Below are 26,572 nucleotides of genomic sequence, written 5' to 3'. Positions count from 1 at the left end.
AGAGATTTGGTTGAGATCAGACTCCATCAGTGGCAGAGCTGGGACTAGATACCTTTGAATTCCGGGTTTGCCTTCTTTAAAATTTTCTACCTCTTGGTCTTATCCCAAGTAAAAGCCTTAAGGCACTGATAGCTGAGGCAATAAACAAAGACAAGACCCCATCTTCTATGTCACGACAATGTTTTCAAAATTCAAACATCTCTATACCACTCTCATGATTTTTGCCATGTCCACATCACTGATACTATTATTTTCTTAATATCTGTCTTTTTTTTTTTTTTTTTTTGTGGTACGCGGGGCCTCTCACTGCTGTGGCCTCTCCCGTTGTGGAGCACAGGCTCCGGACGCGCAGGCTCAGCGGCCATGGCTCACGGGCCCAGCCACTTCGCGGCATGTGGGATCTTCCCGGACCGGGGCACGAACCCGTGTCCCCTGCATCGGCAGGCGGACTCTCAACCACTGCGCCACCAGGGAAGCCCTAATATCTGTCTTTAAATTAAATTATTTTTCTTTAGATACTGACTACATATAGCCACACCCTAAGCAATGATAGCTATGAAATCATGAGTTTGATGTGCTATTTTAGTTTTTTTTCAAATTCATACTGAAACAAAAACATAGATTTATTAGAATGAAAAAGCTTCATCCTCTTGCATACTACCTGTGTAGGGACTTAAATCATACTTTTGGGAACACTGCTCCCACAAACCAAATTTTCACAAAGAAACTCGGGGTGAGATGCTGGATTGGGGGTAGATCACAGCCCTCAGATCCCCTGGAGGCGGCCAGGAAGAATGGAGGGCAGAGATACTGTTAAATAAAACTCTGTCTCTTACTGGCCGATATTTTTCTTTCCCAGGACCAGAGAACAAGGCATACCGAGGACAATATCAACTTAGTATCCATTATGTGTTCTCCTCATGCAATACTCCTGACTCAACCCACTTCAGGGGGGGAGTTCTAGAACCTTTTCTGAGGAAGTCAATGGGTTAGTGCTGATCTGTTCTCACTTTCCTGTTATTATTTTGAACAAAAAGACATGCTCTTCTGAGTCAGAAGATTACAGTAAGTTCAGTCTGGATATGGAATCGGGAATATTCCAACCAGTTTTCCCAGTGAGCCAACAAGCCATAGATTCATTTATGATATCAGCAGCTGTGCTTACAAGCTAAATTCCACTTTCTCAGTGAAGTATTTCCAAAATCACTTTAGTCATATGTGACTAGTGAAAATATTTGAAGCAGAAAAAAAGAAAGTGTTCCATGGAGACAAAGTCTCTAAATGTAATGAAAGGTGAGACAAAGTATGTGATGGAGTTGCATTGCTACTAGATAACAATACCAATGGTAACTAGCTGATTTTATTACCTTGCCATATATTTTTCAAAGGATATTTTGGAAATATTTTAAAACCAGATTAAGATTTAGGCAGTAAAAGTAAACCAAAGGAGAACTAAAAGTAGTAGAGACGAGAATTTAGAATATTTTTTTTACCTGAAATATTATCTGACAGTTGGAGCTCCTTACGGGAGTTTACTTGCTGTAAGCAAGCTTAGAGGTTTAGCTTAAGTTTAAAGAATTGGGCACAAAAGAAAAAATGTGAGTGAGGATTTATAATCCATACTCTTGTCAGCCTTGCAGTCCATGTGGACCAAAGATAGGAGCCAGCATGATGGGAAAAGAGAGATGTGGTGGGATTATGGGAGCTTTGACATGAGAATGAGAGTGAAGAGAAGTGGGTGAATTTGGGACCTACTAAGAGTTCAAACCGACAGTTCTCAGTGATGGAAAGAACACAGAGAAGGAAGGAGGGTTGGACTAAAAGATGTTGGTACCATTCACTGTCAGAGGCCAGGCCTGGGCATGTCATGATTTAATATTTGTAAAACTGAGTCTAGGATAGATACAATATTTTTTAGGATTATTGCTTTCTGATATATTTTGGGCAATCTGGAAGAATCTGATCAATAAATGTTTAACGCTCTTTTACGTTTTTTTGTTAAATCCTCATTTCCCCCTTTAATATATTTTGAATATATCATCGAAATATAATGGTCATTAACTTACTATTGTATTACTTACAATACATGTATTTTTTTTTACTCCTAAAATCTTTCTATGTATACTTTAAAAATGATTCTTCCCCCTTTTCTAGGAGTTAATTCATTTTTCAAATCTATATTTATCCTAAGAGTTGGTCTGGAATAAGGAGGTGTTTTGACAGCTGAAAGTCCCTTGCAGGTACGGATGCAGAGAGGATTAGATATCTGTGCCTGCCTGGTGTCATTCCTTTCAGGGTATTTATTAGCACAGTTTGTCCTGAATAAATCTGGAGTCAGACTAGCAAATTAAAGTTCAAAGGCCTTCACCCATTTTCACAATTAAGAGTCCTTCTCTTTGTAATGGAAAGCACAGGACAGCATAAGACCAGGGGCCACTTGGATTTTATAGACAAAAGAGAATACCCAGTCTGCAACAAGCCGAGTGACTATAATTTTAAAGTTTGCATATGTAGCAATTGAAGACGATTCGAGTATCACTTGGTGTGCAGTATCAGTTTATCCCTTAAGCGTTCACACAGCACCATTCAGTTCAGTTCAGGATGTCGCAAACATACTGTAGTCACAGCTTCCACCCTTGAAGAGCGCTGATTTAATAACCCAGACGATCCTTATTTAACACATCACATCTCTCTCTCTTTTCCTTTAAAAGCAAAACAAAAACTGAAAAACGAAAATGAAAACTCGTTTCTTCTGCGCAGCCGCTTTCGGATGGCGGCGGCTACCACCTGCTTCTCCTCCCATCGGGAAGCTCCACCCCTCAGGCCCAGCTGGCAGCCCTGGGAGTTTGACAACATCCCATGTGGCTCATGTCCACAGCAGGTCTGGAGGCCGTAGGTCCTTCCCAACTTTTCATTCCTACGAATTCAGCTAGGATGGGTTCAGTGGAAGGAAGACCTGCCTTCGGGTCACTCAGGAGAACTGAATTTGAATCCTAGCCTGGTCACTCAAGTGAGGACTTAAGTCACTAAACCTCTCTGTGCCTGTTTTGTCACCTACAGCAGAGATACACCATCCGGCTCACCTCGCTGGAATGTTCTGAAGATTAGATGGAGGGCTACCTGTGCCAGTCACGAGCCCAGTTCTTAGAACACGTATATTCTCAGTAAGCCTCGTATGAACGTGAATCTCATTCCTTCTGCCTTGGATAATTCTAAGAAACAATTTTTGTGGTATGATAAGCCAACAACAACAACAACAAAACCCCTGGAAGATTGTCTCTCTTGTGTTCAGTTTATAATGAAGAGAGCTTAAAGTCAGAGTAGCTAAATGACATGGTCTGTCAGTGACAACGGCCAACCGGAAACCAGGTATAAACCGGTCTACGTGTCACCAGTCCTGAACTCCCTACAGTTTATGTACATGGATTCCTGCCAGTTGAATATTCTTAAGTATAATTCTGAACACGTTCTGCCTCTGATCAAAAGCCTTTGGTGACTATCAATGGCTTGTCAAGTAAAGTAAGTTGCCTCATCCTGTTACTCAGGGTCCTCTAACACTTGTCCTGAAATCTTCCTTCCGGCTTCTTCTGCAATGTCTTCCTCCACACTCCATCCTGGGATCCACAGGCTACTTGCCGTGCTGGGTACACGCGACACTGTAAACTCCACAAGGGTGGCGACTGTCTCATTCACGGCCAAATCTTCACTGTCTAGCCAGATGCCTGACTCACAGTGAGAGCTCAGTAAGAGTTCGTTGAAGATGATGGGCAGTCTTCATTATGATAAACACAGTAACAATAGCAATCACAATAGCAAAATAATAACAATAATGATGATGCTGCTGATAGTGGTAAATAATAGTAAAATAACAAGCACAGACATCAACAGAGTCATAGCTCAACAGCCACTATGCTGTACATAGACCCTCGCCAGGTCTCTCTGGTGAGGGTGTGGTGAGTAGTGAGATCAGTTACAGGGGTATTTAGTTTCTTATCTCCATTAAACTTTTTAATAACCCCATCATTTGGAGACTACCCTTATCCCATTTTATTGGTGAGAAGACCAAGGCTCAGAGAGATTAAATAGCTTCCCTGGTACTGGCTGATTGCCTCTTTCATACATTTATCCAACAAGTGTCATTTCAAGTCTACCATGTGTCAGGCTCTGTCTCAGGGGTTGGGGATGTAACCTACATCCTCCCGTTTGTGAGCAACGTCCTTGCTTTCATGGAGCTGACAGTCTAGTGGCAGAAAGCAGACACCTACTCACCAAATAAATGAGATGATGTCAGCAAGTGGTAAGTGATTAAAAGGAAAGTAAAGCAGGATAAAGGGATCCATGGCGATGCGATTACTGTTTCAGAGAGGGGTATGAGGAAAGGCTCCTGAGGAGATGACAGCTGCACAAAGTCCTTCCTGATGACAAGGAGCGAGCCACTGAAGACCCAGCAGGAAAATGTTTCAGGCAGAGGGAATGGTAAGTGCAAAGGCCCTGGGGCAAGAGTGTCTGTGGTCTGTTCAAGAAGCCGTAAGATTGCAGTGTGTTTGCTGGTGAAAGTGGAAGCAGGCGAGAGCATTGAGGCAGGGCAGGTTCCGAGTGTGCTGAGCACTGCAGGCATGACACAGACTTCAGCTCTTACTCTGATTCAGAAGGGCAAGCGAATGGAGTGTTAGAGCTGAGGAGGGACAGGATCTGTCCTGGGTTTTGAAAAGGGTCGCTCCGGCAAGGGTGTGGTGAGTAGTGAGATCAGTTACAGGGGTATTAAAGTCCCACATGTGAGAGAGGACCGAGGGGTGAGAGGAAACTGGGTTCTGAGGGACCAGATGCAGCGTATGTGAGAGATGAAAGAAGTCTAGGATTATCCCACAGTTTCTGAGGGAGGACTGGACGGAGGGGTGAGGAAATCAGTAATTCATCTGATCCGTATGACATCTGAAATGCCTAAGAGCCACCCAAGTGGAGACCGTGAGTTAGCTGACAGCTGGGTGTTGACATGTCTTTAGTTCAATGAAACAAAACAGGGACAGAATTTTACATCTCCGGGCTATCAGCATGTGGATGGCATTTTTTTTTTTAATTTATTTTGTATTTTTTTTTACATCTTTATTGGAGTATAACTGCTTTGAAATGGTGTGTTAGTTTCTGCTTTATAACAAAGTGAATCAGTTATACATATGTTCCCATATCCCCTCCCTCTTGCGTCTCCCTCCCTCCCACCCTCCCTAACCCACCCCTCTAGGTGGTCACAAAGCACCGAGCTGATCTCCCTGTGCTATGCGGCTGCTTCCCACTAGCTATCTATTTTACGTTTGGTTTAAGTCACGAGATGTGATGAGGTCATCTCAGGAGTGAGTGTGGGGAGAAGAGGAGAGCGTGCGTGTGGAGAGCTGGGGGAGAGGAAGACAGTGTTGGCCCTGGGGTGCTCCAGTGTAGGAAGGTGAGGGGGTGAAGTAAGGCGACAGACACGGAGAAGGAGCAGTGTGACGAACCAAGAGAGACTGTCCTGGAGGTCAAGTGGAAACAGTGCTTCAAAATGAGGGCAGTGACCATCCGTGTCAAATGCTGCTGCTAGGTCGGGTATGCCAGGACTAAGAATTAACCCTCAGAGCTGGCAGTGTGGAGGGTACCAGATACCCCGACCAGAGCAATTTCCGTGCTTGCAACTGCCGGCTGGATTCTGCACCCAGGTATGTGCAGCACACAGGTGCCTGAATCTCCCCTGCCCTGTCTTCTCCTCGGGCTGCAATTCCCTTCATCTCCTACAACTCAGTTCATGTGCTCCCTCTATCATGAAACCTTCCCTAATCCCGCCAGTCAAATCTAACTCCCATAACATTTACCTTGTTTTTGAATTATTTATTGGTGACTATGTCTGGATACTTGTTGAATGGACAAGTCCTTGGATTATAGAAATATGCTATGTGAACTCATACAGAAGAAGACAACATGCTCAACAAAAGTGCAGTATGATTACTGCCACTATGAAGGCAGCACAAGAGTCTCTAAAACAAAAACATCTGCAGATAGTCACCTGTGAGCACAGTGTCACAGGGTACTGCCTAGTCTGCTGGGCTGATGGTGGAGCAGTGCGGCAATGCTGGAGCTTAAAGAAGACCCAGTGGTGGTTTAAAGGATTTGGGCTCTGGGCCCAGCTTTACCACTGGGCGATGTAACCTTGGGTGAGTCACTCCAAACTTCTGGGACGCAGTTTCTTCACCCTTGAAATGAATCGCTTGTATCACATCTGCTCAAAGATCCTCCCACCCACCCTGGTTCATTCTCAGATCAGAAACTGAGTGGTGTTAAGAGTTACTTGTGTCCTTTCTTTTTACTCAAACTGTAACATCTCAGAGGACAGGTCTTACGCTTATTAATACTTCTTTGCATCAAGCACCGGGTCCTGGTGGCTGCACAATAAATATTCTTCGATTTAATAGATCATAAGGGATGAATCCCCTTGGGTCTATGAAATGAACACTGGCCATGTTCAGTGATCTCCCTCTCAAGTCAATCAATCTTTCCTTCATTCATTTACCCTGGAGTTCTTACTGGGGGCCATATTCCCTAGAACTATAAAGTTCTGGTCCATGACCCAGCTCTGTCACTAATTTTGTGTCTCTTAGCCCTGCTGGCTTTGAGTTGAGGAAATCAAGACACATGGTCGAAAACACAAGCCAGAACAGTGGAACAGGGCTGTCTTGGATAATCTAGCCCATGAAACTGAGGGACTTGGAAAAAGTAGTAGGTTACGCCACATTAGGGAGTCTCTTGCATGCCAAGCTCAGAATTTGTGCTCAGTATATTGAGCACAATATACTGTATTGTGGAGGGGGCAGTATCCTGGAGGGGGCAGAGGGTGGAGGGGGCAGAGGGTGGAGGAAGGGAAACCAGTTAGAAAACTGAGAAAGTAGTGCAGGTGGTGGGAAGGGAAGAGATGGGGCCACTGCCTCAAGCCTGTTCTTGGATGGCACCTTTGTTAGGGACAGACCTGAGGACTCGAAGTCAACACCCACTCTCCTCCAGGTACCGGGTCCATTCTTGAGATATTCCCTGCATGCTGGCAGCATGGAAAGTATCAGACAGAAAGTGGGGATGTGGCAGAAAGTAAAGACAGAAAGCACACATCTAAACACAGCGTGCTGAGTACTGGCCGGAGGTACAAACAGGGCGCTAATGGGGACGGGGCTACGCAGAGGAAGCTATGCTTGGACTGCGAGTGCCGGATTCCCTCCTTTTGCCTCTGCAGATCCACTCTCCACCTTTCTCCACTTTGCTCTCTGACTTGCCCTCCAGGAGGCTGAACAGTATGCACCACAATGGGCTTCCTTGTCCTTGGCTTCTGGCTGCATATCAGAGTAGGGGGGGAGAGGGAGGGCAGAGTATAGATTCCCTTCACTCCCAGAGGTTAACCTTGAGTTAGTTGTGCCCCTCCCCCAAGAGTCCCGACTCCTCCCAGGGTGGTCTATTCTACGAGACCCTCCTTCTGGGTTCTGGTTACTATTCTCTCCTCCTAGGTCTGACTCATGACAGCTCTGCAATTATGATGCCCTGTGGTTTTCTTATACACCACCAGCTGTACCTTTGTAATTCATTCCTTTAGCCCAGTTTGATTGCATCTCTCTCTCTTGTTGGGACTCTCACTGATACTGGGCCTTTGAAATAAGAATTTGCAATTCTTTGGGACCTTGTCCCTTAGTAAACTGTGAGCTCTTCCATGAGTTATGTCTTGTTAATCTGAGCTCTGTTTCTCCCCACCTCCACTGTGTACCAGAGTTTCCATTCGTAATGGTTGTTTATCAGTTATTTGTTAAAAGATGTTAATTTCTCCTTGGTCACAGCCATTTCTTTGACCCCAGCTGGTGCTGTGTGGCTCAGTCCCAAATACTCCCCTCTGAGTCCGTGGCCCCTGGCAAGATGACTCAGGCGAGTGCCTAACGTTCCATTTTCCCCTTCATCTGCTGGCTGCTCTCACCTCACTGTTTCTTAATCAAGAGGCCAAATGTTCCTACTAAGGCCTTTTCCTGACCAATGCCCTGAAGTTTCCAGACTTCACCTCAATGTCAGATGCATGTGACCTCAGAAAAGACCCTAAATCTCTCTCTATCATAATTTCCAAGACTGCAAAATCAAGATAAAAATAATACTAACTTTACAGGGCTGCTGGGAGAATAAAAACAAACGTGACATTCCACAAAAGTTGTTGTCTTTCCCATGAAATATATCAAGAATAAGCACATTCTCTCCACCCCCCGCCCTACTTTCTTTGACTGTTTCCATGAGGTAAACACTGCATTAATACATCGAGCAAAATCATAATAACAACGGATATTTCCTGAGTACTTACTCTCTGCCGGGAACTATTCTAGGCACTTTATATGTCATTTCATTTAATCTCCACAAGAACCATGTAGGATACAGCTTTCTTTATCCCTATTTTACAGATGAGGAAAAATAAGGGCACCCTGATGAAGTAATTTGCCCAAGGTCGGGAGCCAGAACTGAAACCTAGGAAGCTCAACCCAAAGCCTTTGCTTAACCAGTCTCATTGGTTTACATACATGAAGACGTACGTGAAGACAAATTATAAAGATTGGCCACAATTAATGAACTATCATGGGGAAATCATTAAGAGACTAAAAGTAAAGTTTGCACTTGTGGAAATTCTTAGGAATTATAATTTAGCTAGGTGTTGCACTCCAACATTCAAACTTAATCCATTGTGTTTGGTCAACTGAACGGCATTCTTAGCACCTCAGTGTCATCAAGGCCACGTGTTCTAGCCAGAGACTCACCTGAACTTAGCGCATGCTCCACTTCCTGCATGATCACCCCGGGGGGGGCAGTGGTGGTCTCCGTGTCTATCAGCATACAGGTCACTCTGGGGGGCACAGTTGCTTGGGCCGTGGTCTCGGTGGGCACTGGCTCGGCAGGGGCATGTGAAGTGGCTACGTGGCCAGAGATGTGCTCCTCCGCTGGGGGCTCTGATGTGGTTAGAGCTCCTGTGGGCTTGGTGCTGGCCTCAGCGGAGTTACGGTTGGTGCTCACAGGGGCAGAGGGAACCTCCTCTGGTGGTGAGGTTGATGGGGGTGAAGGTGATGAGGCTGGCGCTTGAGGGGAGGTGAGTGCGGGAGACTCAACGGGGGGCTGCGACCCTGTAGCTGCCACCCCGGCCTCGGGAGTGTCTGAAGTGTGTTCCTCGAGCGTGGGTGTTAAGTGGACCCCACCGCTTGTTGGTGAGGCGGCTGTGTCTGTGCCCTCCCAGTTGGAGGCTGGGCTGGTGGGTTCCTCTTCTCTGGGCTCTGTGGAGACGTTCTTGGCGGATGGAGATGTCCGGGCCGATGCTGTATCTGGGAGGACCGAGCTGCTGGGTGTTCCACCGGTAGGGGAGGCGGGAGGGCTTTGCGGAGAGAAGGCCGTTGGTGGGCTGCTCTTTGCCGGAAGAGAAACAGGCGAGAGGGCTGATTCAGACGCGCTCTGTAGCCTCAGTCCTGTAGAAGAGCCAGTACAAAGGTGGTTAATGTGTGAAAACCTGCGCGGCAAGGCCGTTTTACAGTATTTTCACGTCTTTCTCATTTTACACTGTGCCTCTGTAACTGTGAAGGTGACTTTAAAAATAGTTTCTTCCCACTGTTGCTCTCTCCTCCCTTGGTGACTATCAGTAGGAACCAGCCTGAAGGCTCTGCAGGAGCAATTAGTGGATCGGTCAACACAAGTCCAGCCAGTACACAGCATGAACTAACCTTGTCTTCTGCTTGCTGAAAGCCAGGCCCTTAAAAACCGAGACACTCTGCGGAATTGATTTTATGGGAATTGGTCTGGACAGTCGAGGGAGCTGTTGCACAATGCTTGTGGGGATGCCCAGCCTGTGTGATGGGTGTGGGGAAAAGGCATGGTTGGTGAGTGCAAAGCCAACCACTCACTGATTGGCTCGTCCCTGTCAGAGGAGCTCATTGATTGGCTGTCCCCTGCCGTAGGAGCTCACTGATTGGCTGCTCCCTGTTAGGGTTGTGAGCTCCGCAACCTCGTACAGGGATGCAAGGGTTATGGGCTTGTCCACCGGGGTGAATAAAGCTGTGAGAGCACATTTCCTGTGGAGGAGTAAAGGGGGAGGTCCCAGATTAAAAGCTGACAGGAAGAAGGAATCTGAAGTTTGGAAATATTTTCTTAGACTCGAACCTAGTTCTCCCAAATTCTAGCCTGGTGTCTTTACCATCAAGTCATTTCGCCAAATATTCTCTTTCATATTTTGTAAAATTTAGAGTTAGTTTCCTTTCTTCATTCCTCCCTACCTCCATCTACCCATTCAGTTTCATTCATTCATTTATTCATTCAAGTATTTAATAAATGGCTTCTATGTACTAGCACTCTGCTAGACCCTGAGTTTATGATTTCACTTTTTATGTAACACATCTCTTGATTGTGTCTCCACACCCCTTACCATTCCCCAACTAGCTTTTCCTCTAGTCATTTCCATCTCAGTGGATGGCAAGACCTATCAGGTACTCAGTTGAAAACCCAGATATCATCCTTAATGCATCTCTTTCCCTCACTGACCCTCCTCCATCCAATCCATCAGCAAATCATGATGACTCTACCTTAAAAATATATCCCAATCCAGTCTCTGCTCATCACCTCCCTTATTATCTCAACATCACCTGAGCCACCAGTCACTTGTCTAGACAACTGCCACAGTCTGTTTTTTTTTTTTTTTGCAGTACGCAGGCCTCTCACTGTTGTGGCCTCTCCCGTTGCAGAGCACAGGCTCCGGACGCGCAGGCTCAGCGGCCACGGCTCACGGGCCCAGCCGCTCTGCGGCATGTGGGATCTTCCCGGACCGGGGCACGAACCCGTGTCCCCTGCATCGGCAGGCGGACTCTCAACCACTGCGCCACCAGGGAAGCCCTGCCACAGTCTCTTAATTGGTCTTCTAGCTTCCAGATTTCTTCCTTTCAGTCTACTTTTCACATGGCAGCCAGTATAATATTTTAAAGTGGCAAATCAGATTAACTGACCCAAACCTTCCCAAGGTTGTGCTTAGAACAAAATCCAAAACTACTCCCCTATGTCATCATCCCATGTTCTCATCATCATTCTAGTTGATCTCTACTCAAATGTCAGCTCCTCCTCAGAGGAGCCTTCCCCAGACAGTCCTAACCAAAGTCATTCCTACTCCTTCCCCTTGCTTATTTTTTAAAAGATTTTTTGATTTTTTTATTGTTAAAATATACATAACATTTTAACCGTTTTTAAGTGTACAGTTCATTGGCCCTAAGTACCTTTTCACTATCGTTCAACCGTCACCACCATCCATCTCCAGAACTTTTTCATCTTCCCAAACTGAAATCCTGTACCCATTAAACAATAACTCTCTATTCTTCCCTTTCCCCAGCTCCTGGAAACCACTATTCTACTTTCTATCTCTACGAATATGACTGCTTTAGGTACCTCATATAAATAGAATCATACGATATTTGTCCTTTTGTTTCTGACTTATTTCACTTATTAGCAAAATATTGTCAAGGTTCATCCATGTTACAGCACATGCCAGAATTTCCTTGCTTTCTAAGGCGAAATAATATTCCATTGTATGTATACACCACATTTTGTTTATCCATTCATCCACTGATGGCCACTTGGGTTTCTTCCATCTTTTGCCTATTGTGAATTATGCTGCTCTGAATACGTGTACACAAATATCTGTCTGAGACCATGCTTTCAATTGTTTGGGGTCTATATACTCAAAAGTGGAATTGGTGGTTCATAAGGTAATTTTATGTTTAATTTTTTGAGGAAATGTCACATCCTTTGCTCATTTTTATTTTTCATAAAATAAATAAAATAAAATAGTTTCTTCTTGAAACTACATATTATTTATTTGCCTAATTTACCTCTCTTCTACCAGAATGTAAGCTCCATGAGGGTACAGGGACCTGGTCTTATTTATTGCTGTTTCCTCCAAGCCTAGAAGAGTGCCTAGGTCATCATAATTGCTCAATAAGTACTTGAGGAAACGAGGAAGGGAGGGGGGAAGGAAGGAAGGAAGAGAGGGAGGGAGGGAGGAAGGAAGGAGAGAGGAAAGGAGAGAGTAAGGGAGATAAGGAGGGAGGTAAAGAGGGAGCGTGGAAAAATGAATTAACTTAGGAACTTTATTTAAAACAATACCCCAGTATTTCTCTACTCCCTTCAACACATCACTTAGTATGGCCACATCCATCATAGCTGCCTGGGGGCTGGCTGCCTACCTGGTGTTATTTGAAGGCAGGAAACTTGCTTACAATGTCAACCTCTGTCCTTCCACCACAACATACACTGATGCCTGATGTCTTGTTAGGTCTTCAACTATTTAACTCTCCAAACTCTGAGGAGATTTCCTTGGGGGTAGCATATAGGTAACAGCCAAACATGATCAAGATTCATAAGGGAAAAAAAAATGGGCCAGATTTTCGCACAGAGGAAGGGAGAAAAGAGGAATGCAGAGGGATGTAAGCATTTGGGATAAGATCTGCTCACTTCTTCATTCATCTGCATGACAGACTCAGTAGCTGATGGAAAATTGTGCTATAGAATTTAACCTGAAAACAGAGTTTTCTCAATATTTAACTGAATTTAACACTTGGATTGTTATCAAAATGATTGGTTTAATTTTTTTTTCTGAGAGGAAGTTACATTTTAATCAGTAAGTATCACGACAGAGGGACTTTTGTTAGCTAATTCATGGTATCTGTGTATAAAGCGACAGTTTCCATCCATCTATGGGGTCCTGAAAAGTTCTCTGTGTACTGACTGTATTTTCCAGTGGCTTATCATTTTAGCGATGTTGCGTGTTCATTTCTGATGGGCTTTCACCTGACCCCTGCCAAGCTGATTGGTTTAATTTTATTTAAAGGTGTTGGTCAAGACCGTAAACTACAGGAAAGTTACTCTCCTAGTCACACCTCCCAAATTAAGCCACATAATAGTCCATGTTTCTGTGGTTGACTTTTGGGAGCTGTGAAGTGTCAACAATTTCAGGATGAATATAGGTCAAGAGGTCTTTGAAATATGGACAAAACAACAGTTGGGACAAATATTATGAAAATATCAAATCTTCATATGTGACCTTAGAGCATACTGGCTTTGCATCCTGGTAGCTCTCATAGCTCATTAAAGATTCTGAGGCCAAAAAAAAAGAGACAATGTTTAACTACTGTTTCTAGTATCATATAATAGGTGGGCAGATGGAGGTAGAGCCTTAGTCTGGCAGCTGAGTCAGAGTCTTTGGAATTCTGGGATGAATGAAGAATGAGTCATATGCAAAGGAGCAAGACTTCATTCATTCATTCAAGCTTTTATTGAGTAACTTCTATGTCCATGGCCTTACCCTCAAAGAGTTCACTATCTAACAGAACAGAAAGGACACACAACTTTCTGTAATATGATGTGATAAGCATCTTATGGAATTACAAGCAAGTTGCACTGGGAGCCCCAAGGAAAGATGAATAAATATTGTATGGGGATTGTGGAATGCAAAAATATACAAAGTCATTTTCAAATGACATTTAGAAAAGTCACAGAAGAGATGACATTTGAGTTGGTTCTGAAAGGATGAGACTACACAAGATGCCATTAAAGTGTATGATATTCAGGGCGACACCTGCATTGTCATTTCCAGTGGAGCTAAAAGCTGTACTATGGAAATCATTATAGTGCTGAAAATGACATGCTGCAAGAATTAGTTTTGTGGCTGGAGACATCCATTTTCTTGTTTAATTCTGACTCATATACTTTTATAACTCCTACCCTTCCTGCTTCCAAAGAAGACTGAGGTGGTCATTCCCGTGGCTACCTATTTAGTACTTATTTAAAGTACTTTGCAGTCTCGTTCAGATAATTCCGACTCCTAACAAACAGCAATGCATAGAAATTGTGGGACAACGCTGCTCATCTTCACTTGGACAAGGCATTAAAAGCCTCTGCTTTGCCTGTTCGATGATACATTCCATATTGCTCTGAGTACATGAGGGTTGGTCTTCATGAAGATATCCAAGGCTCAGGCGCCATGAAGATATCCAAGGCTCAGGCACCATGACTTTCATCATGAAGATATCCAAGGCTTAGGCACCATGAAGATATCATCCAAGGCTCAGGCACCATGACTTTCATCACGAAGATATCCAAGGCTCAGGCGCCATGAAGATATCCAAGGCTCAGGTGCCATGACTTTCATCATGAAGATATCCAAGGCTTAGGCACCATGAAGATATCATCCAAGGCTCAGGCACCATGACTTTCATCACGAAGATATCCAAGGCTCAGGCGCCATGAAGATATCCAAGGCTCAGGTGCCATGACTTTCATCATGACGATATCCAAGGCTCAGGTGCCATGACTTTCATCATGAAGATATCCAAGGCTCAGGTGCCATGACTATCCTAGAGAATGCTTGCTGTCCTAGTTGGCTCAGGCTGCCAGAAAAAAGTACCATAGACTAGGTGGCTTTAACAGTAGAAATTTGCTTCTCACAGTTTGGAGGCTGAGAAGTCTGATGTGGGCCAATTCAGGTTCTTGTGAGAGCTCTCTGTTCCTGGCTTGTAAGTGGCAACCTTCTAGCTGTGACCTCACATGGCCTTTCCTTGGTACGTGCTTGGGGGAGGGGGTGGTGAAGAAAGCCCTCTGGTGTCTCTTCTAATAAGAACACTAATCTCATGATGTGGGCCCCGCTCTCATCTAACCCTAATTACTTCCCAAAAGCCCCATCTCCAAATGCCATCCCATTGGTTTCAACATTGAGAATCACTGAGATAGCCTGAGGAAATATCATTTCTGCTTTATCATAGGTAGGACCCGTGTTTCCACAGGACTACAAAATTGATTAACTCAAACAGCTAAGGATATATCCCAGGATTTCAAAAAATTTTTTAGAGCTAGAGAGGGTCTAAGTGATGCATGATTACAGCCCCTCATTTGATAAATGAGGGAACAGACACAGGGAGGGGAAGTGATGTAATTGACCTTACACATCTAAGAGAAGAAGTTGGGCAGTGTTGCCTGGAAAGAATCATGTAGAGACAGGGTCAGAATTAGAATTCCCCACCAGCACAATGTGCCCAGCCTCGAAAAGGCAGGTAGAACGTACTTTAGCAACCACCATTATAGAATAAGCAAGGAGGAGCCCATGTGAGACTGCACAGCTAAAGAAGTTAAAATAATGTACCAACAAGGACCTACTGTATAGCACAGGGAACTATACTCAACATTTTGTAATAACCTATAAGGGAAACGCATCTGAAAAAGAATAGGCATATGTATAACTGAATCACTTAGCTGTACACCTGAAACTAACACAATATTGTAAATCAACTATACTTCCAAAAAGTCATTAAAAGTAAACAAAACCAACCCCCCCAAAAAATAATGTAGTGCCCCATACACCTTCCCACCCAAAGTAGAGCTACTTTCTGAAGAAAAGAATTAGTTCTAATATTTCCTTGAGAAAATGGCAGAGTAAATAGAATAAAGAAATTGAACCCATTAACTGCTAAACTAGAGGTGACTTTACCAGACATGGTGTCCGTGCCCAGGCAGTGACAGGCTCACGTGCCTGAAATGGAGTGACTCAAAGAAGGAAATCTCTCAGACTTGGCCCAAATGAGAGATCTAGGGGTATAAGGGCCAACTTAATCTGAAATTCCTCCTTGTAAATTTACAAATGGAAGTCTTTCCTGAAGTTTGGTCAAATTAAAGCTTTTATGTTGTAAGCATAGCTGCCAGATTGTTGCTCAGAAGAAAAGCAGATGCTTAGGTGGATAGAAAACTATTTGTTTCCATGTGTACTATCCTCTGATATGTGAAAAAAAACAGGTCTGGCTTGAGCCCGGGTTTCTTGCCTTGCTGGGAAGAGAGATTTGGGGGCTGATGGCTGGGACAGGTAGGCGAGTTCTCCCAGTGCTGAGGGGAGTTACAGGATATTCCAGGGTGGAGAGTCTGCGTTCTGTGGATGTGCTCTTGCCTCCTGCCCAACTGGGTGTCAGGAAGATAGGTCTGCAACGTTGGCAGCCGCTGGATAATGAGTGCCCTGAACTGCCACTTCTTCCTGGGTTTTGTGAGCAGCAAACTGGGTCAGTGCCAGAGTCCCAGATGGCCTGATTACCTGTGTTGCTCACCTGTTCTCTCCCCCTAATCCCCCACAGCATGTCCTCTCCTGCCCTTGGCTTGTCAAGTGCCTGAGAAAACATGTGACAAAGCTTTGGCAAATTCGGTGAAATTCGATCAAAACACAGTCAAGTGCTCTCCTGGGCGGCCAAGTCAGCCCGAGTGGTGCCTTGGCCTGCGGTCTCGGGGGATCACGCCAGGCCTGCCTTGCAGAGGCCCGACAGCTGCTGAAGGTCTGCACGCTAAGGAACTGCTAACGGTCAAGGCCAACTGGACCATGTCACTCCCCTTTGAGGGTGGAGGGGAGGAAAGGAAGCCTGCACAGAGGATACAACTTCACATCCCCACTGAGGCCTAGAAGGCTCTTTGTGACCCAAGCCCAGTGTTGCCTCTTCAGCCTTGCTCCCCACCAGATCCCAGAACAAACCAGCTTTTTTTTTGTTTTGCGGTACGCGGGCCTCTCACTGTTGTGGCCTCTCCCGTTGCGGAGCACAGGCTCCGGACGCGCAGGCTCAGCGGCCATGGCTCACGGGCCCAGCCGCTCCGCGGCATGTGGGATCTTCCCGGACCAGGGCACGAACCCGTGTCCCCTGCATCGGCAGGTGGACTCTCAACCACTGCGCCACCAGGGAAGCCCCAAACCAGCTTTCTATTGTACCCTAGTCCTTCTGCCTCAACAGCTCTCCCTCTTACGCCTGCCTGAGTTACTCCTATTCATCCTTTAGTGTTAGCTTAAGGGCCTTTGCTGATTCTTTTGCTAAATCCACCCGCCTCCTCCAGCCTCAACCCTTTATGTGCTCAGAGCACCTTGTATCTTAACTTCATAGCACTGAAACTGGCACGTAGCTAGGTAATCACTTATGGGAAGCTTTGTTTAATGCATGCCTCCCCCTTTAGACTCTAAGATTCACATGGAGCGGGGACTGTAGTGGATTTGCTCACCACATATCCTCATTGTCTGATCCACAGTAGGAATGCAAATATATACCTATATATGAATGAGAGAATGAGCTGAGGACTCTATGAAGGACACTGTGCTGACCACTTTCTATGCATCATCTCTTCAATAGTAATATCCATTGTTATCTTGGTTTCACAGATGACAAAACAGAGGATCAGAAAAGTTAAGCAACCTCCCTAAGGTCACACAGCTAGTACGTGGCACAGCCGAAGCTTGAACCTGAAACTGTCGGGCTCCAGGCTAACCTTATAACCATCCCACTGTATTGTACTGGGAAATGCAAGGGTGTTTTTGAAGTCTGGGCCCCATGTTTGTAAGGTAATCAAGCACCAGTTTTCCTCTGTCTCCCATAATACATTCTCTAGTGTGGGCCAATAGAGTGGGCTTTAAAAAAATTACCCAACCCTGTGAACGCTTTTATTCCCTTTTATCCTGCTGCAGGCTCCATAACGGATGGCCTCAGGATAAGTTCCGAACTCCTTGGTTCAGCACATAACACCTTTTATGATTTCCCAACCCCACCCTTCACGAGCCTTGCGATTCAGCGTGCATTCCTGAACTACCTGCTGCCTCCCTCCCTGCATTTGCATCTGCTGTTCTTCCCACCCTGGCTCCCCTCTCCCCAGCCCAGTTCTGAGAACTCTGGAGCCTCACGTCCTCTGTGAAGATTCACCAACTTGAAAGAGCCCTTCTTCTCTGTGTGGCCACAGCACTAATCGTAACACACGTTATCCTGAGCCATTTCTCCCCATGCTTGTCTCCTATCAGGCTGCGAGCCCTAATAACAGGGACTGCAGCTTATTGTTTGTGTCTTAGTGCCTGGCCCAGAGAAAGTGCTCCACAAATATTCATTCAGTAAAAACATGGATTTTTCTACCTTTTGAAAAACAAATATTCTCTTGCTTATACGCTGGGCCATGATGGCAGAAATGCATCTTCCCTTTGATATGTCTGTACGTTCCATAAAAACTACCAGCTAATAGGATATTTTGGACCAGTCTCTAAACATACTTTTGCTATTTTTGCTCACTTGTTTCCACTTTGAAAACTGCAGGGATTTCTTCTCTCTGTGCATGATATAGACCAGAGTCACCAGCTATTGAAATGCTGGCCATCAGTCGGCCTAAACACAGGCGGGCCTTACCATCCCTGCACTGAATGGACTAAACTTCAGCAAGTTTTTAAGAGAGGGAGAGAGTACAAAATAATCTTAAAATGATATGTATACTTAACATAAAAGCTAGGTCTTAATGTTGTTTAGGTTGAGTGAAGCCGCTGTTTGGGACCCTCACACTTAACCAAAATTCCCCATGTTGCGTTTGGTTGGGCTGCTAAGGGCACTCCAGAAGGTTCATCTAACATCTGCAAACCCATTGCTAATCAGAGTCTGGTCCAACCATATGGCATTTGAAAGCCCTCATAGGTCTAGACAGAATGTGCATGCCCCAAAGCCATCAAACTGTGTTTAAGAAGACACTTGTTCAAAGCAGAAGAGCCATATCCTCCTGAGTGTTTTGTTGATGGAAATGAGATCTAATTCTAGTCCGAAAAGAGGAAAAGACCTTCTGTTTTCCAGCCATCGAATCAGAACGGGCAGAACTGGCGTATGGCTCAATTTCTCTACGGGTGAAATCAGGACTCATGATATCATCAGGCTCCCTGTGGAGGCTGTGAGTGCTAATGAGAAAATAACGTTTGTGAAGAATGTCGTGCTTCCTGGGGAAAGGAAATACACCATTTTCTTTCTTTTCGCCAGAAGCAGCATCTGTCTTTGTCAGTCAGATGCCCCCCCAAACTCATTATCTTTAAGTTGGAGGCTGACTGTGGTGGCCGGCCTCAGGAGGAGGCTTTGCTGAGCAAGGATGCCAGCAGATACCCGAAATTCTGGAGAAACCACATTGGGGCTTCTCTGGGTGGGGCAGCGAAGAGAAAGAGGACGTAGGGAGGGTGAGTACCTTCTCTTCGGCCGCTTTGCGGTTAAGGTAGATATGGGCGTAAGCCATGGGTAGTGAGATGGGAGAAGAAGATGACCTAACGCCTCCTTCAGGTTGCAGGGGATCTTCTGAACCAGTGTTAGGTTTTGCAGTGGGCCCAGTCCCAACGTGTATGGGGTCCAGGGCAAGAGTGTACACAAAGGCCCACAATGAAGATGTGTAACTGTTACGGATTCACAGCCTGTGCTCCATCTAGAGCCCTGCAGCCTTCGGAAGAGGGGGATCCCTCTGGTGACTGGAGACTAAGGGGATCAGGGAAGTGCTGGGGCAGCGCGGGCCAAAGCCGGGCCTGGGACCACCTGAACCCAGGATGGAGACTGATCCGGTTGAAAAGGAAAAAAAGGCTTTGTGTTCGGGTGTCATAAAATGCAGCAGTCTCGGGGCTTCCCTGGTGGCGCAGTGGTTGAGAGTCCGCCTGCCGATGCAGGGGACACGGGTTCGTGCCCCGGTCCGGGAAGATCCCACATGCCGTGGAGCGGCTGGGCCCGTGAGCCGTGGCCGCTGAGCCTGTGCCTCCGGAACCTGTGCTCCGCAACGGGAGAGGCCACAACAGTGAGAGGCCCACGTACCGCAAAGATTAAAAAAAAAAAATGCAGCAGTCTCTTGCCTCGTCGAAGGTCACACCCCTTCCTTCCACTCCACCTCCCACAGGCCCAAATCACAATCAAGTCATTTCTTATACCCTGCAGCCCTGGAAAGTACCAGAACTTAAGAAAGTCCGTAGTATCGGTCTGCTTTGACTCTGAACCGTTTCCTTCAGAGGATCTTTTTGAAGCTTAGAATTGCCCAAAGGGCTGAGGCAGCCCTGATGCCTTCTCAGCCCCACTGCCTTGTCAGCCTAAATGCCCTTGTCCATTTCTTGCCTCACTTTGTCTCCAGCTCAGTGGGTGCACCGTCCATGCCTTCTTGTTCCACGAAGAGCCAGAGCTCTTTAGGTGGTCAGCTCCATGGAAATCTGCCTTTGGCAGGACAGTTCTCGGGGGCATTCCCAGGCTGATGCATCCTGGCATTCTGACTGGTGAATCTGTAGGCAATTTGACTACTAACAGGATAACGCCCATGAAATGCAGAGAGATGTTGTATTCCTGATTGCCTCACCACCAAAGTCCACCACTGATCACCTAGGAGTCAGACAAGAGGGCAGGGATGGCTCCAGTGCAAACACATCTCCAAGACTGGGAATATGACACAGAGGAGATTTCCTGTGCTGCAGGAGAGGGCCGCGGGGGCTTTCTGAGAGAGGAGGAATGACCCATGATATTGGTGGGCCTCCTTTCCCTTCCTGCCAACATTTTCTTCTGAGGGTTTTCTGCAAAGGTGTCAGTCAGTATGAATGGTTATGGTTACGCTTCCTAGTTTCTTTTTAAAATTTTTGTGTCCTTTTAAGATAGAAGAATAACTTATACAATAAAATGCATACATCTTACGTGCACAAATTAATGAATCAATGAATTTTTACACGTGTACATACCTGCATAACCACGACTCAGATCAAGATATAGAACTTTTGGGATTGACATGTATACACTGATGTGTATAAAATGAGTGACTAATAAGAACCTGCTGTATAAAAAACTAAAGGAAAAAAAAAGATATAGAACTTTTCCAGCACCCCGGAAAGTTCCCTTGTACCTTCTCACAGACATAATCCTCTGAAGGAGACTCATTCTGACTTTCATCACTACAGATTAGCTTTGCCTGTTTTTTGAACTTCAAATCAATGGAGTCATATGGTGTGTACTCTTTCATGTCTGAATTATGAGACTCACTCACTGTGAGACTCTCTTATGTTGTTGTATATTTTAATAATGCATCATTTCTCATTGCTGGAGAGCATTCAATTGCATGGATATACCACAATTTATTAACCCATTTTACCAATGGTGCACAGGTAGGCTATTTCCACTTTAGGGTTGTTATAAATGAAACTGCTTGCTTCATAGCTTCTTAGTTAACACTTTTCCAATGCTTATTAAAAGCCAAATCCTGTAATACTTTTCAAGTATTAGGTCACTTAACCTTTACAATAAACCTAGGGTATTTATTATTATTATCCCCATTTGACAAGTGAGCAAACTGAGGCAGAACGAGGTTAAATAACTTCCCAGGATATATAACTAGAAAGTAGCACAACTTGGATTCAAACTCTAGAAGGTAGTCTGTCTCAATAACCTGTCTTCTTAACCATCTTGCTAGATAGCTGCCTGTTACTGTTAAAGCTATTAGCCAGACCACTTATTTGCTGCATGACCTTGGGCAAGTCTCTTAATTATTATCTCCTCAGTTGGCCAACTTAGGATAACAACAGTACTTCCATTCATAGAGTTATTGAGAGGATTAAATAAATAATCCATATAAGGCAGAAACTGTTGCTTGACTAACCCAATAGCCATTCCCAATCCCCTCTTGCCAGTCTACCTACAGAAGCTATAAAAGATAAATGCTCCCTTTCTAGCCTCCTTTGCACTTAGAGGTGTCTATGTGCCCCAGTTCTGCAAAATGAGGTTGATGGGATATAGGCTAAGGGGTTTCTGGAAAAATTTTGCTTCCATATAAAAACAATATATAAGGAAGAGAAATTCTTAGTGCCTACTTGTCCCTCCTCCTTCCTACCTTTAATGTAGATGTGATGTCTGACACAGTGGCAGCCATCTCGTGGAGCTAAGGATGAAAGTCAACCCACTAGGGATGACGGAAGTGAAAGAGAGAAAGAACCTTTCTCCTTGATGATACTGTTGATCTTGCCAAGCCAGGACTAGAATGCCTGACTTCAGACTTCCTATTAAAGCAACAACAAATGCCTTTGGGGATTAAGGTATTGTTCAGGTTTTCCATTACTTGCAGTATAGATGACAGACCATGTAGAATGCTTATCACAATGCCTGGCACAAAGTAAGAGCTCAATAAATACTAGGCTATTATGTGGATCTCTGTCTAATTGGAACCTGGGCCCAAATGCCTTCAACCTTCTTTAATTTGTTAATGATTTGCAAAAGGCACTTTTCAGGCATCATTAAAGAGGAACTATTCCTCCTCCTGGCGTCAGCTGTGAGCCTCCAGGATGGAGCCCTCCCCACGTCCTTCGACAAAGCCACAGGCAGCTGGACCTGTCAGTGTTCCTAGCGGTATATTCTCTAGGCTGATGTCTACGAAAGCTGAGCCTCCTCCCACACCCACAGAATGCATCAGAAAGGAAAAAAAAAAACACCACACAGCTAAATAGAATTTGTATTTCTCCACCTTATTAAAAAAATGTTCAGAAACATCGTGGGGCAGTTTTCACCACAAGTCTTGTTAAGAACATGCGTGGGGCTAGGTGGCTGCAGCAGGCTGAGGAAGGAGAGCAAAGAGCCCTCAACAACAATCAGGGACCAGGGCCTTGGTACTGTTAGACAAGCTGACCTGCCTTGGTCAGAGCCATGAGGTGTAAGTCATGAGACACACTCACTAGAATGGCATCCTACTCTCGTTTTTAAACTTTACGCATCACTTAGCAGTTTACTTTTAAAATATTTGATTAGACTTTTGTTTGTCTAGATCCAGTTCAACAAATACGTATTGAGTGCCCGCTCTGACCAAGGCACCCAGGTATCTAAGTGATTATGGAGGAAGGCAGACTAGAAGAGAGAGAAATTTGTTTTATATTTCACATAGCCTTTCCGTGGACAGCTGCAATTGGACTCTGTTTTCCCCTCGTGTAAGCTGATGCTTAGGGCCTTTGGCACCTGACCTTTCCAGATAAAGACTTCTGATACTGGCACTGTCGTGTTCCTCCTCTACCACCTCTTCTCCACGCAGATTGTCTGTTTTGTCAAGTATGCTGAAAGGCCAGTGCTGTGGTCTGCATGTTTATGTCTCCCGCCTAACTTCATATGTTGAAATCCTAATGCCCAGAGTGTTGGTATTAGGAGGTGAGGCCTTTGGGAGGTGCTCACCTCATAAGTGTGGAGTCCCCAGGAATGGGATTAGTGGCCTTATGAATGAGACGCCACCGGACTCCTAGCCTCTTCTACCACGTGAGGACACAGAGAGAGGCTGTCGGCTAGGAAACAGGAAGAGGGCCTTCTCTGGAATGCGACCATGCTGGTGCCTTGGTTTTTGGACTTCCAGCCTCCAGAACTGTGAAAAGTAAATTTCTGTTGTTTATGGGCCACCCAGTTTGTGGAATTTTGTTACAGCAGCCCCAATGGACTAAAGACAGAAGGGGATAAACAATTAGGTGAAAGGGATTAGTAGCCTATTAAGTAAGACTCTAAAGTAAGATACTCATTAATTATCATTTCTTCCCTTTAATCCTCTTTCTGCTTTTTAAGCTATCTCCTAAACAACAACAACTACACTAAAATTGTAAGTTTACAAACTCATGTGTCAGGGCAAAATTCCTAGAATCTGAAGATTATTGTCCCCTAAGACATGGAAATGAGAATGAAGTTGTTACTCGCTTGAGTCAAGTTCTAGGCTGGAAGTGCAGAGGTAGAATCTGCAGCCCTGAAGCTACCTGGTTTTGTGGGTGTCGAGGCCTTCGTTCCTTGGACAAGCTGCTTCTCTTTAAGACTCAGTTTCCCTGATTATTAACCCACTTCCCCATAAGGGACCCTCAATGCTGTGCTTGGCCTCTCTGCTGAGAGGGGTCATTTTCAGAACTAGAACTGGGTGGAAGATGACAGCTGTGGATGGAACCATGCACAGCAAGACCCGACTCATCACCAGAGACTCCAGGAGGGACCTTGTGTTTTACTGTCTCCCGGAATGTGGTCCAAGTCCTGATATGCGGTCAAAGATAGATGGACCATCCCTGGAGACTGAGAACCAGGTGCCCATTTGTTCCCGAATAAAGAGGAGTGGCCAGGAGAACAGGAATCAGTCATTAGGAAGTTCCAGGTACACATGCAAGCTAAGAGCTCACAGGAAGATATGAAGAGCACAAGCTAAGGGCAGACAAATCTTGTCTCCAGTTTATGTGTGATAAGGGTAATCTATTAACTTTGCCGGAGTGAATTTTCTCTGCAGAAATGTTCCTTATAATGAACAGAATCCATTGAAATCAATACGAGGAACCATGCTTTATGTAAGAGATGTTGTGGGTAATGAATTTTAATCAAGTACGTTAAGTGACGAGGGGATCTGGCTGTTTGAAGGAATTCCATGGTGAATCCTCATTTAATGTGATTAATTACCACCTAATCTGTCACCTGCGTAAAGCATTCTGTAGCCTAAAAATCCGGACCTCAGAATCTTCTAATGAAAATCTTTGGGACCCATTAAAATACTACTCCACAGCCACTGCTGACAGATGCTATTAAACACATCAATCTGGAAGGACAGACTCTGATGACGCAAGCTGAGTTGGGTGAATTGCAGAAGCTGGATAAAAATTGGCTCTGCTGGTAGCTCAGCTTGAAGAATGATTTTGCTTTGGGTCTACTTATTTAGAATAAATGTATAAGTGTTGCTGCTTAGAAAAGAATTATTCAAAAAGTAAAGTTGCCCATCCTATACCTCATGAACCACATCTTCCATCTATTCCTAGGTTCCCTCTGGCCATGCTGGGATTAGACAGGGACCCTCTAACTGTACACATGCTGAATTTGAGGCAGAGGCAGCTCTACCTCATGGCTTTATTTCAAAAGTAATTCCCAGGTCTAAATAACCAGCCTGGCGTTCCCTCCTGTGTTCCAGTCCTCTGGCTCCAAATGCCTTTTGGGTTTTGCCCTCAAAGTCAGTAAGTCTATCAACTGGTTTTTCATTCCCCATCCAACCAGCTCCTCTGGGTTTATTTCTGTCATCACTCTTCCGCTTATCCAAGTTCTTTTTATTTTTAAAATAAAACTTGCATATATTTAAGGTGTACAACATGATGATTTGATAGACATATACACAATGACATGATTACTACAGTTAAGCTAATTAACAGGTCATCTCCTCACAGAGTTACCATATTTTGTGTGTGATGAGAACACCTGAAATCTACTCTCTTAGATTGTAGCAAATCTCTCTTAGCAAATTTCCAAGATTCAATACAGTATTACTAACTATAGTCATCATGCGGTACATGAGCTGTCTAGACTTATTCGTCCTATAGAACCTTGTACCCGTTGATCAATATCTCCCCATTTCCCCCACCTCCCCACCCTGGTAACCACCATTCTACTCTCTACTTCAACTTTTTTAGATTCCACATATAAGTGAGATCATGTAATTTTTTTCTTTTTATGTCTGGTTTTTTGCACTTAGCATAACGTCCTCGAGGTTCATCCAGGTTGCTGTAAACGGCAACATTTTCTTTATCCATTCATCCAAAGCCACACAAAGCAACCCTGGTGTTTGGGCCTGGGTATGTCTTTCCAGTAATCCTTCGGGTCCTTTTGTAAGGAGGATCTTATTCCTGCAGATATGGAGGCTACTAAGGGAAGCACTTTGTTTGCATTGTGGTGAAACATTAAGCTACACGTTAACACACACAGACACACACACACAGACCCCCGCACCACTACCACACCCTTCTAAATGCTCCTTCAGAAAGGAAGAATTTTTTCTGCCTAGCCAAACATACAAACTCCTCACATATCTAACCAAAAGAAAATGGGTGGGCCGTTCCTTAGTCCATAGGACAGATGCCCTCATGTCCTTCGGCAGGGGCTATCTGCCAGCTGGACTATGGGGACACCTCTCTCTAGCTCAGAGGCTGCTTTTAGCAAACAGATTCACATCTCACCCTAAAAGCACTTATCAACGGTTAGTCAGGTCTCTGAAGGCTGGAGCAGAAGCACTTTGCCTTGGTAAGATTATGGGGCTGTAATTGCATTCACAAGTCTTCATCCAGAAAATCTACTTTTTATTAAGTCCTGCTCAAATAATATATAGAAAAGCCAAGCTTATTCTTCAGAGGATCAGTAATATCATTTCTATTTGCTGTGTAATTAAATCCAGAGCATTTCAGCTTTGGCTTCTCTCTCTGAAATCTACCCTTTCATTCACAACCTAAGCAAGCAACAGCAGAATAAAAAAGATACAAGCAAACTTTCTGAACAGTACAGAGAAAAGTAATTCTCCTTCCTACGTTACAGCTGAATACACAACCTAGAAAGGAATATGCCAGGTATTGATTTTGATTTCTGGTTTCACCAGAATAAAGCCACAATCAGTCTAGCTAAATACTACTTAGCGAAGTGAGGAAAGCAAAATTCTCTTTAAAAAAGTGGTAAAATTAGCAAGTCTGAAACTTCCAGCCTCACAAATGAGCCCCGATTCCATCATTCCAGCTGCACCCAGGTCGTTTCTTCTTGGATAACATTTTATCACCAAATTCAACAGGTCCCAATCTAAACTGAGCAACTCCAAAGTAATTCTCTTAAATGCTCCGTTGATGCTTCCAATGGCACTAGTTATGGTTAATGTATTAAAAGAAAGTTTGACATAGATACAGTGGGTACAGAGTAGTGGTTACCAGAGGCAAAGGGATGGCGGTGGAGAGCTGGGTGAAATG

The 26,572-nt window shown here is 44.7% G+C and overlaps 1 protein-coding gene across 1 annotated transcript in view; it reads right to left on the bottom strand.

The window, feature by feature from the left end:
* Positions 1-26,572, bottom strand: part of PARM1 (prostate androgen-regulated mucin-like protein 1) — a 98,226-nt gene that overhangs the window by 24,167 nt on the left and 47,487 nt on the right. The window contains exon 2 of the mRNA XM_067736273.1: positions 8,793-9,488. Coding sequence (XP_067592374.1) covers positions 8,793-9,488 — 696 coding nt within the window. The remainder of the gene's footprint in view (positions 1-8,792; positions 9,489-26,572) is intronic.

The sequence above is a fragment of the Pseudorca crassidens genome, chromosome 4 (genome assembly GCF_039906515.1).
Source record: "Pseudorca crassidens isolate mPseCra1 chromosome 4, mPseCra1.hap1, whole genome shotgun sequence".
In the NCBI taxonomy this organism is placed as follows: Eukaryota; Metazoa; Chordata; class Mammalia; order Artiodactyla; family Delphinidae; genus Pseudorca; species Pseudorca crassidens.
Note: the sequence above shows the minus strand (reverse complement) of the source record. Positions and strands in the feature narration are given on the sequence as shown.